Source organism: Falco peregrinus, chromosome 8 (assembly GCF_023634155.1).
Source record: "Falco peregrinus isolate bFalPer1 chromosome 8, bFalPer1.pri, whole genome shotgun sequence".
NCBI lineage: Eukaryota > Metazoa > Chordata > Aves > Falconiformes > Falconidae > Falco > Falco peregrinus.
Genome location: NC_073728.1, coordinates 43,355,357 through 43,371,484, shown reverse-complemented (window position 1 = coordinate 43,371,484; position 16,128 = coordinate 43,355,357). Strand labels below are relative to the sequence as shown.

General features: G+C 45.8%; 1 protein-coding gene across 2 annotated transcripts in view; it reads right to left on the bottom strand.

Moving 5' to 3' along the window:
- Positions 1-15,984, bottom strand: part of GPD2 (glycerol-3-phosphate dehydrogenase 2) — a 64,362-nt gene extending 48,378 nt beyond the window's left edge. The window contains exons 1-2 of one of the 2 annotated variants that reach the window (XM_055812474.1): positions 15,559-15,984; positions 2,267-2,375 (exon numbers count right to left, since the gene is read on the bottom strand). In XM_055812474.1, the coding sequence (XP_055668449.1) occupies positions 2,267-2,368 (102 nt within the window). In that variant the 5' untranslated portion in view covers positions 2,369-2,375; positions 15,559-15,984. Of the gene's footprint in view, positions 1-2,266; positions 2,376-9,343; positions 9,494-15,558 lie in introns of those variants that run through there. The other variant, XM_005236449.3, reaches the window with a different exon arrangement.
- Positions 15,985-16,128: the final 144 nt, after the last annotated feature.

Below are 16,128 nucleotides of genomic sequence, written 5' to 3'. Positions count from 1 at the left end.
AGAAGATTCAGATTATCATTTATTCAGACGTTACACACACCTTTCAAGGAGCTCTGTGAAGACTTGCTCCCATTACCCACTGTTTTACCTTCAACCAGACCATTAAGATCCACTTCAGTTCCTATTTTCAGTTTGCCCAGTTTGAATGGCAATTTATAGTAGAAGTGTGGTAACTACAGAGGTTCACAGAGTAACAGCTTGTCTAAATAAAGAGCTGACTGATTACATTTCTAAGGTGAGAAGCGGAAAACACCACGCAAAATGAGCACCTGCTCACCTAGCTGCTCAGACTGATACCATCTCAAAGGAAGGAGGAGGCAGTCCCAACCTCGGCTTTAAGTTTTTTCCAAATCCATATTGAAGCAAATCAGGCCACAGCTCTGACTACACCTACATCAACCGTTTTGCAGAACACTGACTGCAAATATTTTTGGCCAAATGCAAGGTGCCAGCCTCACAACCCACATTTAACACAAGATCAGAGAGATGTTCCCTTACACACATCTACTAAGCCCAGACATGGTTATTTTATAAAACCATAGAATTGGTTAGGTTGGAAAAGCCCTTTAAGGTCATTGAGTCCAATCGTTAACCCAGCACCACCAAGCCCACCACTAAATCACATCCTTAAGTGCCACATCTATATGTCCTTTAAATACCCCCAGGGATGGGGACTCCACAACCTCCCTAGGCAGCCTGTTCTGGTGCTGGACAAACCTTTCGGTGGAGAAATGTTCCCCAATACTCGATGTAAACCTCTCCTGGTGCAGCTTGAGGCCGTTCCCTCTGGTCCTGTCGCTTGTTACCTGGGAGCAGAGCCCGACCCCCATGGCTGCAGCCCCCTTCCAGGGAGCTGTAGGGAGCGATCAGGGCCCCCCTGAGCCCCCTCCTCTCCAGGCTGAACCCCCCAGCTCCCCCAGCCGCTCCCCATCAGGCTCGTGCCCCAGCCCCTGCCCGGCTCCAGACATACTCCAGCACCTCAATGTCTGTCTTGTAGAGAGGGGCCCAAAACTGAACAAAGTATTCAAGGTGGGGCCTCACCAGCGTCAAGTACGTGGTGACCATCCTGCTGGCCACACTGTTTCTGACACAAGCCAGGATGCTGTTGGCCTTCTTGGCCATGCTGCTGGCTCATGGCCAGCTGGCTGTCGACCAAGATCCCCAGGCAGCTTTCCAGCCGCTCTTCCCCCAGCCTGTAGCGCTGCAGGGGGCTGCTGTGACCCAAGGGGCAGGACCCAGCACTGAGCCTCGTTGAACCTCACACAACTCGCCTTGGCCCATCAGCCCCACCCAACTTGGTGTCATCTGCAAATAAAACTCTACATAAACAGAGTTTTACAAGATACATATTTTTAGTATGTATTATTATAAAACTGTAAAGCAGAGAACAATTGCATTAAAATGGGCACTTAGTTGCTTTCAAAGAATGGTTGTTGATCCACAGCAGGTCTGCTTAAAACCAGTCCACAAGTCACGTTCCTTTTAAAGATTTCTCCTTGACTTCTGCATTGAGAAGTGAGTTAAACAGCATGGCAACTCCAACCCTACTGTGAGGAGCAGATATGCCAATGAAATCTATTTTCTGCAACGGCAAGAATCAATACACAAACTGACACCAGAATGTACTGCATCTCTTTCTGATACCACTACTTTAACAGTAAGTCCCCAACATCATCATCCTTTGCTGCTGGAGAATTTAACCTGTCTGTGTGCCTTAGTCACCTGGAAGACAGCACTGAACTGTGCCTCAAGATTACCAGTGTTTAGGTTGGGCCCACCAGAAACAGGAGCCTCGCCACTGACTTCTCTGACACAGATCCTATCGTCAAACGTTTTTCAGCTTTTTAAACTGAACAAGAGCTGGCACCATGACTGTTTTGAAGCTGAGATTTTCAGAGGTAGCGCTAGTGGTTTCACTAGCTTCACTTCAAGCTTCTAAGTTTGAAAATACCATCCAAACTCTGCTTAGTGCTTATACTTCAATCAGTACTTTCCACTCCTCCTGCAACTAAGTAAAATCCCTAGCAGTACACAAAGGTCATTTTTTAAACATGAAAAATCATTTACAAGAATCACACTTCCCCACTGGTTAAAGACCTACAATAGTGAAACATCGTTTAATGCCACCCTCCAGATTAGCACCTACCAAATCAAGCTGAGAGGCTCTTGGCATTCCTTTCCAAACAAAACTATTCGTATAAGCCTAACATACGCTCAAACAGATTTTAAGTTTCATATTTTATCAGAAATCATAATTAATACTTACGTGTTTGTTTCTATACTGAGAAAATTGAGAGAGGCCAAAAACTGTTGCTATGGCACCTCCTCCAATGAGAGCAGTTCCTTTCACTGCCTTCTGAAATGCCATTTTTTTACTGTAAGAAAAGAAGATAAAAATTAATAGGCAGCTTTACCATGTTAGAAACTAGGCTACACAGAATAGACCATTTGTAGAAACTAATGACAATGTTGTGACAAGCTGAAACTTGGGGTAGCAATATATTAATTAGCAATTTTCATTGCAATATTAATAATTTCTAAACAAAGTCTAGACAGAGGCAAGCCAGACTGCTCTGGTATTTGCTGTGAAAGCTGAACATACAAAAAAGTATGTAGATATACAAGTAGATACATACACACACACCCCATTTAAACTCTAAATACTCATATATGTGACAAGTGCTTAACAATACTGTGGCAAAAGCAGAACAAGAACACCCCATCATCAGCCAGATGGCCATCAAATCTTTACCACAACAGAACAGCTGATCTGCTTGACAAGATCACCTATAGCTACCCTCCCATCCCATCAAGCTACTTCTACAATTGCATTTGCCTAACAGCACTCCATCGCGCCTTCCAGCCAGGAATTACAATCCCTGTATTTATTATATATTAGCAATGCTTGTCCTACCCAGGAATGGTGGAGAAGCGATGCACTGCTAGTTAGGAAGCAGGTCCTTCAGTTCGAAGCAGCAGCAAAGACAGCGGACAAGATTAAGTGGCTTGAAACAAGCGCAGAACTTTACCATCTAGCCTTATGTGGGTCAGACTAATTCTTAAAAGACCCAGTGTTCTGATACTGAATGAAAAATTTGCATGGAACTGACCTGAATCTTAAGCAGGCACAACCTAATCCATCTTCCCAGGACCGTAGCAGCTCACATCGCATTAGAAACAACATACATCAAGTCTGAAGGACTCCCGTCAGTGCTCCAAGCCCTCCAGTTATCTTTGTCCAAGCCCCAGATTCACCCAGAAGTCTCCACGCATGAGATTTAGCACCATTAAGGCTTAAAGCAGAACAAGGCAACACGTACAGTCCTGTGCCAACACCGGAACACCAGCAGACTTAGAAGGCAGCGGGAGCGGCCCCGGGCCAGGAGCAGGGGGCAGGAGGGAGGCCCCGGTAGCCTCACCAGGGGGATCTGCCCTTGCTGTGGCCCCGGGCAAGGCCACGTGGGCCAGCGCTGCTGTCCTGGTCCAGCCCGGTGCTAGCATGGTGCCTCGCTGTGCTGTGCACCGGCTCATCTAGAGGCTTCACTGCCCTCCCCCCGCAGCTGCTGCCCATCCTACACCAAACACACCACACTGGGCTATAAACCATTACTTCTGACAGCGCACAGCTTTCGTGCCAAGAATTGCAGCAAACTACCTACAACTGAAAAGTTATTTCTTTGGCCGTATAAATACAATTAAACAGGAAACACTGTACATTACTATATGTCTGTACACATTTCATCTTTTTTCTCCTGTTAGTTCTTCCAGCTAGCATAATTTTTTCTTAAAAAAATACACCAAGCATGTTTAAGACACAAGCCAAACAAGAAATTTTTAAGACTGTAGAGATGGTAACTTCATTCCCTGTGCAATTTGCTTGCAGTACACACTGGGGGGGGACTCCACACACAGTTACTGTACACCAATATTTGATGTACAGATGTATGTATATGCAAGTGTTGTATGACTATGCAAATTATTATTGTACAGAAAGGCAAGACCTGAAGCTTCCCACAAGTTTTTGAAGAGCAACATGTACACTTTTGAAGATTCCCACCATAACAACCTTTCTTGGTATGTATGGAGAGTATCACATTTTCCACTTACTTCATACTTTGGACTCACAGACGACCAGCTTCATCTTTCCTTTATACCACAACAGGAGGAGTAAAAGGGAAAGGCAACTGTCAAAACCCCCATTGCAAGGGAAGTTTCTGAAAGGGAAGTTACCATGGAGGAGCTACAGCACCTCCACAAAAACAGGGAGTAAATGTTGAGTCAGGGATCTCGGACCTCACTGCCCATAACAGCAAGCAGCCACACTACCACCAGTACACAGCTACACAAGACATGCACCACGCCAGGGTGCTATCCATCACAGGTAGCCAGGCCGCTGCACTGCTGCAGCCACCCCTACACCTCCCCTTATTCTTGCCACAGAGCTCACTACCACCTTAAATCTGTTAAGACAACCTTTTGTAATATAATTTCTACAGACCTGAAAATGCCTACGGATACTCATGAAGTTGTAACACAATATGAAATTCAGTATTGCACAAGAATTAAAACAGCAGCTGGAAAACTTGCACTGCCATCACCACACTCATCAACTCCTGCAAAATAAAAGAACTAAGACAATCAACATCGGTTCACATACTGTCTATAGCCACACGAAGCATATGGTGATGGTGGATACATACATATTATCCAAGCACTCTGTGTACTATACACTTCTAACATAAGGTTTCTTCAAGTTGCTAGGATAATAACTCATCTTTCAGACTGCAAACTGGTGGGAGTCTTGAAGTAGTTTCACACACCTTACGCATCAGCAAAGGAGTCACTTCAAGTAAGAGCATGAAACCCTTGCAAGTGCCTGTTCTGGGAACACAATATGCTCTAGAATCCAAGGGAGTTTAAAAAGAACAAATTAGCATCTTCCAACAAGACGGTTTACACGTCTGTAGAGATACTGGCTTTCAAGCAAACAATGGAAGTGCATCCTTTCAGTGTTTTACCATGTTCAGTAAGAAAGGGTGATGGCTGAAGCACAAATCCCTACTTATCCCTGTTAAGCTAAACTCCAAAAGTTCATTAACCATGAGCAAACTAATTGAGAGCCACAGCTCAGCAGCTGGTGTCAGACAGCAAGCACAGTCCAAGAGGGTCCTAGCCATGTGCTGACCCCCCCCACCTTCCACTGCACAACAAGGCACCCTCCACCCCAGGCCAAACCCAGCCTGCAGAAGGGCAGGCTGCAGGACCAGGGTACCCGACAGCACAGCCAGCACTCATCCCTGCTCCCTGTCGCCTGGCCTCCTTAAACCTTTTCAGAGACTTCATTTGGCAGACCAGGTGCACACCTACCAGAGTTAAACCACTACACTTTCACTGAGGACTGAACTAGAGCAGCACAAGGTATACAAGCCACCGACTAAAAGGCTCAGTGATCACCACCCATACCAGTTCACTCTAAAAATGCCATTTTCCACACAGCTTTGGAAGTCATTTATTTTTCTTTTTAAAACAAAGAAATCATGATCTTAGGACAGCATGTTCTACGGACCTTTTTAACAAGAATTTTATCAATACTTCTGAACAAACAAAAAACCCACAAAACCGAAACCCACCCAACTTTTTTAAACTGAAGAAATAATGTACCTCTTTGACCTTTTCATCTTTAGTTACAGGTTCAAAAACCCTTACTGCATCAACCTAAATCTAAAGTTTCTCTCATTGTGAATCACACTGGAAATATTAATATGAAGAAAAAAGAACATTAATTCCCCCAAAGTTGTGTAGTAGATTTCCAAGTTGTTTGTACAACAATGCTGCACAAGCTTATGAAAGTAAGCAGAACAAACAAACTCAACACTCACCACAATTCTGAGTTACATTGATAGCCTTATACCATTTTTCAGTAGTTTGAAGTATCTATTCTTCTGGTAACTTTGTTAAAAAATTTCAAAGAGAATAGGCTCAGTACTGAATAAAAGCTGTACTGGGACAGTGCTGGGAAATAAGATAATGACTATTATTACATCTGCTCTTCATGTTCAGTGAGCTACATCTACTCTGTTTCCAGCTCCCAACAGGCCCCAGCAAACAGCAGGCACAGACCCAAGGTCTCTGCTTTCAGCCACTTCAGTTAAAGGAGCTCCCGGTGCCATCTCCTCTATACTTCCCATCGGTGTCAGCAACCCCCCATGCTAACATACCTTCCCTAACCCCTTCCCTGCTGTTGTACTCACATATGCTGACAGGCAATGTTTTGTTATGGATGCCATAGGTTCTCATTTATTAACTAGGATAAACACTAGTTCTTCCAGATAGAAGAATTAATTTATAAACAAACAAACAGCAAAACCAAAAGCCCCCACAATGCTTCCTTTGATCCAGAAAGCTCTGAAGCACCTATCACCAGCTCTAACACAACACTATAGAGGCAAGCAAACAATTTTTAAGCTTCGTATACAAAATCTCTGCTAGGAACCTAACAAACTCCACTACCAATTGCATGCAGTTGCACTCCTTCCTACATATAAATAAAGGACAGTCAGTCTTCAGAGGGTAAATGAATATTGAAATAAAATGAAAGTCCAAGTCAAAATCGGTTTCTTGAAAATTTTTGAAAATCTTGAAAATTAGGTTGAGATACAAAATCTTTAGAATGGTGTCTATTATATCACAGTCTTTTGGCACACTAACCTTTTGCACTTTCAAATTTCTAACAGTGAAACTTTTTACCTTATAGAACCCAGTGTAAGCAACGCAGCACAGGGAAGTCTGCAGAGCTCCACCAGCACCTGGAAGCGCTGACACTCAAGCACCAGCAGTTGGAGCCAGGGAGCTGAAACAGCCGCTGCCCGCCGGCCCGCCTGCACCGCCTCCCAGAGCTGGCTTCCTCACATGAACCCAGACACAAACGCGTACTGATAATAAGGGGGCAAGTGGCAGGGGGGGCAGGGGGTGGGGGAGAAAAAAAAGAGAGACCTGAACGTACCTATATACCAGGCTGGAAACCCCAGCGGTACAGAAGCTGCTTCAAAAGCAGCAAAGGGAATAGCCTCGAAGGAGGATGGGACAGGACAGCCGAGTGGCACTCGCCTCACTCACCTCTGTTGTCCCAGTTTAATACCTTAGAATACAAAACATGGTTGCTCACACACTGTTACAACTTGATCCGACTGCCCCGCAGCTTCCTCCCACAAACGAGCACAGTTTTTTCACTGCACACGTAACAACACACAGAGAGCTGTGACAAGCCTTTTTACTGACACGACCTACTTATAGCAACTCAGCTGACACCAAGGACGAGCTCGAGGCACTACCACAGTGGGCACGAAGGCACGGGCGCGTAGGGAAGGGGCTCCAGGATCGCTCCTGCAGCGGGACCTTACACCAGTCTCACTGTGGATACAGTTCTCCTAGCCACACTGAAGTGAAATTAGATACGCAGCAGAGAACAGTTTTGCCACTTTCGTTACGCAAGATTATATATATAACACAAACAAACCGGCAGGCTCCATGCCCTCTATACAGGAGGGATTTCTAGCCTCAGCCCTCAGCGGTCGGCAAGGGGCTACCCTCCGCACGCCCGACAGCCGGGTATGTGTGTCATTAGCTCTACTCGGAGCCGATAGCCAGATTATATGCAGTTCTCCGGAGAAAGGAATGCTCCCAGGAGACCAGCTGCTCAAATTGCCACATAAATCTTGCTCACCATCAGTAAGAGAAGCTTATTCAGGGACAGAAAGGAAAATACGGCTTAACATAAGCCACTCCAACACAAAGCTAGACAGGCATTCAAACATACAGACAGTGCTTTTACACCTAGAACATCTCAATTTCTTCCTAGGAACCCGCAAGCCATATTTGCAAGGTATGAGCAGATGTATTTGGATTAGGCTGAACTGAGCTCGGGGCATCAGCAGGTACTGCAGACAGGCACAGCCCCAGACAAAGCCAGTGGAGACACAGTCTATACGTGCCTGGCTGCCATGCCGAGCCTCTGCCCTGGACTCTTCAGTGGAGCTCTGCTGGGGCATACCACACCTTCTCCCTGCCCAAATGCCCCAGCTTCATTCTGAAAGGAACTGTATTGCATGTGGGAAATGGCACTCAGCAAGGTCTCCTCCAGGCAGGACAATGGCTTAAACACTGCCTCAGTGTCCACAAAACCAGAGAAACCAGAGGCTCTCTGAACATACACTTGGGTTTTTTTTTCCTCAAGTTCTGTCCCAAAACTGCTGGTAAAGGCTGCTGTCAGCACCAAGCAGGATAAACCAGAGCATCGAAGATGAAAGGGGAAAGACTGCAGTCCACAGAATTACAGAGTGTGATCTACACACAGAAGAGCCTACACTTAAAGAACCCTCATCTTTTTTCAAGTAGGTAATAAAACCTGACTGTCTTCCAAGCCAAGATCAATAGCTTGTGATGGAAACCTAAATTTTAATGAAAATCATAATAGCAAACAGCATAAGTGATACAGTCAGAAGTCAGTCATCTTAACACAAACACTTTGAGTCACCTTTAAAAATGGCTCAAACAGTGTACAGTGCTTTAATGCTGCCAGTGCCATCTGACACTGTAAATAGGCATGTTAAGCCTTATCCTTAGTTTCAATACAGGCCATAAATGATACCCTTTGGACCCACGCCCTCGATCTAAGGGTGGCCTGAAGTCCTAAACAGGCTCTAGAACAAGCTCTGGCAGGAGCAAGGAGCTCTTGACTGGCATGGAAGGAGTCAGTAGCATGCTGCACGGGGTGGGTATTGTGCAAAGAGTTAAATAACCCACAGGGAACATTTTTCAGCGAATAGGTAAAAATTCACAGGGACATTAGCTCATACTTCCAGCTATTAAAGGACTCCTGATAAGAAGAAATAGGCTTTAAACTTGAAAAGAAACAGGAAGAGGGTGGGGGGTGGGGGTGGTGCAAGGAACTAGTCTACACAAATGGAAACTACAGAAAAGACATAGCAGGACAAGCTCATGCTTTCCGTTTCCAAAAGTTTAAAAAGTTAATACAAACTGTCATCACAGCAGGCACTGCTCCCTCTTGCAGTACATTCTTAACCAGCAATTCAGTCACATCAACTTTGCTGTACATAAGCATGCAACAGTCACTTCCATAGGAAGCTACCGGGCTGGTGACTGGTGACCCTGCCTCAGCGAGGTCCCCGGGTGACTCTCACAAGCTAACAGACCCTGGACCTCCCGCATCATGGGCAAGGGCTCTGCTTCATCAATTAATATACTTCTTAAACACAGGATTCTTCTGCTTCACTTTCAGCCTCACATTTAAAAAAAAACAAAAAGCATACAAAGCACAACTTACATCACGTTTTTTAAAGACGTTATTTCAACACCATCTTCAGCAGATACTTCCAAGTAGCATGCCCCACACGACAAACATCTGCCACCCTGCAGCTCTCAATTAGGCTGATACAAATCCTAGGAGTGACTTGCCTTCCTTATTTCCCATAATGCCCAGCCCAGGTAGCTGCAAGACTGTTGGCTGGATCTTATTTTGAGTTGCGTAACCCACTCCCACCCGAGGAGGCCTGGTGACTGAAAAGGAAGTGCTGCAATTGCCAGCATTTCTGTACTCAAGTACTTTCTAATTATTAAGATATTGGGCTGGACCTAAGCAGTGCACCGCCAAAGTTGGGGGAAAGAATGAGAGGGATGAGGGAAGAGGGAGGGAAGGGGAATGGTGGAAAATTCAGATGCAGAATCGCGAGTTAGAGATCAAAGAAAGATGACTACTTTAGCAAAAGTGAAGAGACAGATGGATACAAACTGTAGAGCTTAGCAATAAGAGTGCATGACGCCCTGTATGCTGCCATCAGACATGGTGTATGAGACGCAAAACCTGTTAAATTAAGAGAAAAAATCCAATCTGTTATGTTGTATATCTGTGTGCTTTATGAGGCCATTACCATGGAATCTGGGTGCTTCACATTCCATTTTAAACGAACACATCTAATAAAGTGAGTCACTCAATGGAAGACTTAAAAATAGAAAACTTATAATCATCACCACTACTGTTTGCATAATTTGCCATTGGCACAGTAGCATGGTTTAATTCAATCTTTCTCATTCCTTCCAAAAGGTTCTCAGGTAAGTTTTGGGTCATGAGAGACCCAGACCAAATGTCCCTCCAGGCCAAGTCAAGAGTCTTGCAGCACCTCTGCTTCTCCAAACAGCTAAATTGTTATCCTCAGCTCCCTCTAGTTCAGCTTTTGATCACAGGACTACTTAAAAGGTGGCCACTGTGACGGTGCACAAAACAGCAGTAAGACAGGCCACAGTTACCACTGTGGGTAACAAACATTTAAAACTGTACTATTCTGAGAGCTTTACTGGCAGTTTGTTGGGTGTGTCAATGCAGGAAGTGGCCAGGTAACAACAAAAACTGAATGTAATCAGAAAATAATCCTATTAGCATCTCCCCCTAAGATCATCTACCAGCTCTCTCTCGTTTGCTTTTCAAAAGACTGAAGTGGTTAACACCAGCTTACATAGGATGTCAGACCATGCTAACTGAAGTAAGCATCTTAAAAGCAAGTGGTTAAAGTTTAAACCAAGCAAAACTGAAGATGTTTCCCCTGCAGCACTCCCGACTCAAGCATCTCTCTCCTCAGCTGATACGAGTCTCATCTCCTAGGGTGCCCTGCACACTTGTTACTCAAAGAACAACGGCAGCAAACAAGAACAAAGCGGCATGCTTTGAAGGGCAACCAAAGCTCCTTATCACCTTGTCAGCAGAAGTCTGTGCCACTGATTCATGTCCTCGTGACTTCCACGAGTAGTTGCTGTAAGCCGTATGTGTAAAGAAGCCACACACCAAGAAAGAGTTCCAGTGGGTACGAAACATGGCTGACACATCATGTCAGAGTCCATCCTCCAGATCCCCTCCTAAAGCCTAATGAGGCTGGCAGTGCTCAAGGCCAGGCTGGACGCTGCTTAGAGCAACCTGGTCTAGTGGAAAGGTGTCCCTGTTCATGGCAGGGGGTTGGAACAAGATGATCTTTAAAGTCTCTTCCAATCCAAACCATTCTATGAAAGCCTTCAATGGTTACTTTGGATTTTTAAATACAAGTTACAGCACTTTAATTAAAGCAATTATCCAAGAACTACCTCACCAACCAAGCACAGAAACATAACCCTCAATATCTAGAGAGCTCACAGGGTTACAAGTGCCTTTCAGCCACAGACCATGCCACAAATGTCTAAGTTCCTGTACACAGAACTTCAAACGCAACAACCCAACAGGCCACCCTGCACTAATAGGTGGAAGAAAAGCAGCAGTTTACCATATGGGGAAAATCCTTCCCACGCTCCAGTACAGGCAACTAGCTCAGCTATCATGCCCAAAGTAGCGGCAGCACTTGTCATGCACAAAAATAAAGAAAAAACAAAGCAAAAAATAGGCATACTATTCTCACTCCTTCTCTTGATCCCAACTGCTTCAGACTACTTAATTTGCCTCCTGTACTTAGGTACCAAGATCTTCCTACCCAGCATTAGATGATATCCCAGCTGCGTTAACCTGTATCCTACAAGTAACGAAGTTTTTTGGCTTCTCTTTCCACTATTTTTATTTTTAATCTGACCAGTTCTTTCTCTTCAATTTCACTACCCTCCTACACTAAAAAAAGAATAATAAAAAGTCTTACAGATCGTGAGGGGAAAAGTCTGATTTGTAAATCTTTCTTGGGATTTTAGATAGTAATAATCTTGCCAGGGAAAGCACTATGTTTCTGAGAAGAGGCAATACTTATAGACAGTGATGGCTGTAATCCCAAGCACTGTACCTAAGAACAGGAATGCAAAGAAACACTGAGGTCACAAGTATTTTGAGCTTTCTCACCATACCAACTTCATAATAAATTTATCAAGTTTTATGATAAAAGTATTTAAATTCCCTCCTGTCCTACGCAAAGACTACTTCGAAATCTGCCATCCAAGGAGTGGGAAAACTAGTCTCCAGCCTGAATAAATGTACACATGATGATTCCCATACTTTTTTGTTCTTGTGCCAACGTTGTCTTTAGCTTAAATAGTTCAAATAGTCATTCTTGCTTTCTAGAGTGGGGATTAATATCAGCCATAAAACCCACCATACACACAATACAATACACACAACACTATAAACCAATTACTGTAATTAGAAAGATGTGTTCCTGTTAGATAGTTAATTTATAGCTGTTCAGCCTTTCTGATATTCTTCATTTCCCCTCATAGTTAATGCAGCTATTTGATGAAACAGTCTACCAGTTCAGATTAATCCTAATACTGAACTATATCCATGGGGTTTTTTCTGCTCCTCTAGTCAAACACTAAAGAGAAAGGATTAGAAAATACGGTGTTTCACTTACTACAAGACTGGACACAGATCTGCATATACAAACAGGTATCTGCTCAAAGAATAACTACAAATTAGGTGATTACTTAGGTGTGTCAAGGAAGTAGCCTAGTTTTATGTACTGGAATAAAGATTGAGACCTGATAGTATGTGCAAATCTAATCCCAGAGGACGGGCATGCATTCAATAGCATTTTGAAATCAGAATCAACACTATGTTTGAGAAACCCCTAGCTAAGAAGAGGAAAAAAAAAAAGGCACAGTCCAAGACTTCATGCCCAGCCAGCAGAGAAACAACAACCTGGGCTCCACTGGCATTACTGGGCTGTAGCTCTGGGCAAGTTCATCTGGCATTTGGAAACCCCTTTGAGACAGAACTGCTCAAAGTTATTTAGGGATACGGAATGTTTCTAAAAGCAATACGGTGATACGGTAGGAGAGTTCTGATTACAAACTGTTTCTTCATTACATAAAAAGAACTGTTTTTGAAAGTAATGCTTTCTGGAAGACATAGGCTACATCTACATTTTTATTTCATCATAGTCTCCCTTTTTACCCAGCACTCAGCTTTCCAGTGGTCTCCTGCTCTCCCGAGGGCACCCAACAAGGCAGGGGACAGGCCTGTGCCCAGGCCAGTGGCAGGCACAGCTATCCGCACCCTTCTGGAGGAGGACCCTGTAGTCCTGCTCACATCCAAGAGCTCACATCAGCCCGGGCACACCCACGATGATAAAGCTAATCCCCGGAAAAATGCAGGCTCAAACTACAACCCGAAGGCCAAGCAATATACAGTAGGTTAACTAATTTATACAACTGGACTATCACACTTCTGGTTTGAACAGAGTGCAGCATAGGCCCGTGTATTTTAGAAAAGGTAAAATAATTATTTAAGTCCTGTTTGCCAGCATGTAAACAAGCACTAGGATAAAAGTAAACCATTGCTTAACAGAGCTACTTGCAAATGCAAACCCTCTTTTGAAACCATCGACATATTTACATGTGAAAGTAGAAAGTAACAATTGCAAACTGACTGTGGAAAAAGCACATTGCTTTTAAATATTTGCTAAAGCTTGCAGAGACTTCTGTGAAGACAAATCAAGTAGCAGAAAGGAACTTGTATGAGCTTTCCTTTGGAAAACTGGTTTGCATTAACGGCCTTTCAACTTGCCACATCCATCCAGCTTTCTAAATTTGTATTAGTGACAGATTACCAGGTAGAAATGGATCTCTAGAGAAAATATTACATTATGTAATAAAGGCCTAGCTCACAAAGTTATTATTTCTATGCTCCTGTGCATGTGCACATATGCACACACGTAATTAAGCAAAACAAATTGTATATCCATATGTATACAGCCAAAGTAGCACTAAAGGTAAAAGGTGTGTATAATTTTTCATGCACATGCATGCCTACTCAAAACTTTCATCCAAAGTTAGACTAAATAAAATTGGCAAATGTCTAACATTAAAATTTATAATATTCTGCTTATTGCTACTATAGAAGAGCCAACATTGGATTTTGCCTTAGCTATCAACCCTTAAATATCTTGAAATATCAGATAGGAGTCTTTACTAGCTAATTGTCAGTCACTGCCGATAACTAAACATTCCTGAGGAACTGTACCTACAAATAAGTGGGGAAAAAAAAGGTCTGAAAACCTGATAAAAGGTCAATTAAAAATACGCCACACTCCTGACAGCTGCGCCTCCAAGCTTGCTTATCTGTGGTCAGAAGATGATTTTACAAAATGACTCCAGAACCTTCGGGACAACATCAGTGTAATTACACTCAAGCAAACCTCTCACACAGGGAAACTTTCTGGGTGAAAACCCCACTGCAGAACAGCGATCATGGTTCAAAGCGACTCGGCAAAGCAGCAGACTGCAAACACTGAGAGTGAAGGTAAGACACACAGAGAAGGCTAGCCATGACCCGAGAACCACTAGAAGACAAACGCAAAGGTTTGTAGGGGTAGCAGAGCAACGTAGCTACAGGGCTCCCAGCCTTCAAGAGAAAGCAGTCCTTGCTCCCGCAGCTGTCCTGCACAGAGCTGGGAACCAACTGTGCCCAGCAAAGCTGGAGAGGCTCCTGGGCAAGGCTGGAGAGGCTCCTGGACGGCGTTGCCCTCTGATGGCAATAAAGAGACATTGGGAAGGCTAATAAAGAGCTGGGAAGAAAACTGCAAAGGCTTCAGCGCGGAGAAGAGAGGCCCTGCTTCCTAGCAGCCGGTAGAAAGCAACTCACCTTCAGTGCGCCTTTACTACTGCAACTGCAAACAGTAGGGTAAGTTCAGCAGGTAATAAATCTGGCTCTTTTAAACTTCAGGTCTACACACACACACACATATCTTTTTCTGTAGTAATGGGCTTTAAAATGTTTACTGGAGGGATTGGTTAGAAGAGATAAGAACTCTAGAAAGTTTAGGACTTGTTACACCAATATGATCTCAACCAGAAATGGTCCCATGAGTATGTTCAATGCAAGTGAGAAGCAACTTTTAATTTTCCCAAGTCTAGTGTGGCTATGCTACTCTTTGCCTATAATTCACCCTTTTTTAGTAACAGGAGATGCTGTATTCTACCAGCTCCATCTGAGAATGAAAATCTAGTTAAGAGAGTTCTGCAAACCCTATTTGTTAAAGATATAGATAACTGCACTTGATATATTTAACAAAAATACAGATACCTGCAGGCCTGCAAACACGAGCCAGGGCCATACCCCGGGTTGCAGGGGCACTCTCGGGGGGCTCAGCCCCCAGCAGGGTGGCAACGCGCGGACAAGGGGGCCAGCTGCCAAGGACTTTATACTACTTCCATAGAACTGCCACACACTCGATTTTGTTGGTCATTTTTTCCATCCAAAAGCTTAAAGAGAAAGGGGGTAGGGGGCTGGTAGCCGCTGGCAGCGCAGGCTCCTGCTGTACTTCGCAGAAAGTGAAGGTCCGGAGGAGCGCAGAGGCGGCCGCAGTACCCGGGGCAAGCCAGACTCAGCCGCGGCGCGAACACGCGTGTCCGGGCAGCCCACCCCCGGCGCGCCTCCCCTCAGCGCGGCCGGGCGCGCTGCCGCCTCCCCAAGCCCCCCACCCCCGAGCCGGAGACGGCGCCCGCCCCGCCGCCGGGCCCAGGTGCGAAGCCCTCGAAGCCGCCCGCTCCCCGCCGCCGCCAGAACCGAAAGCCACTTACTGCTGGAGCCCGGGCGAGCCCGCGTCCCCCTCCGGGCTGCTCACCGGGCGGCGGGAGGAGGAGTGGGGGGGCGGCCGGCTCCCTGCGCGCCTCCCCCGGCCGCGGCACGCCTCGCTTCGCCTGCGGCGGCCAGCCGGGCCCCCCTCGCTCCGCCCTAACCCCCGCGGCGCCTCCCCGCCCTGCCCGCCGCCTCACCCAGCCGGGCAGGCCGCGGCTGGGCCTAGCGGCGAACCGGCTCGCCTCAGGCAGGGAAGCGCGCTAGGCCCCGCGCCGGGGCCTGTTCCCGCCTTCCCGCTCCGGCGCTGAGGGGAGCGGCGCGTTCGCCTCACCCCGCTCTGTGGCGAGGGGCGTCGCGGCCCACCCCGGCCCCTCCTCCGGCCCGGGCTCCGCCGGCCGGCCGGCGGGGGCGCCGGGTGCTTCAGGCACTGCCGGCTGCTTCAAGCGCTGCCGCTGGGGTTTCTTGGGGTCGTTTGCTCTTGCCTTAGAAGCCGGCGCTGGCATTTGGTTGAATCTATCGTCTTCGCTCCTGAGGGGTTCTGGTGGTGGTTCGCTTTGTGGTCACGGAGAGGA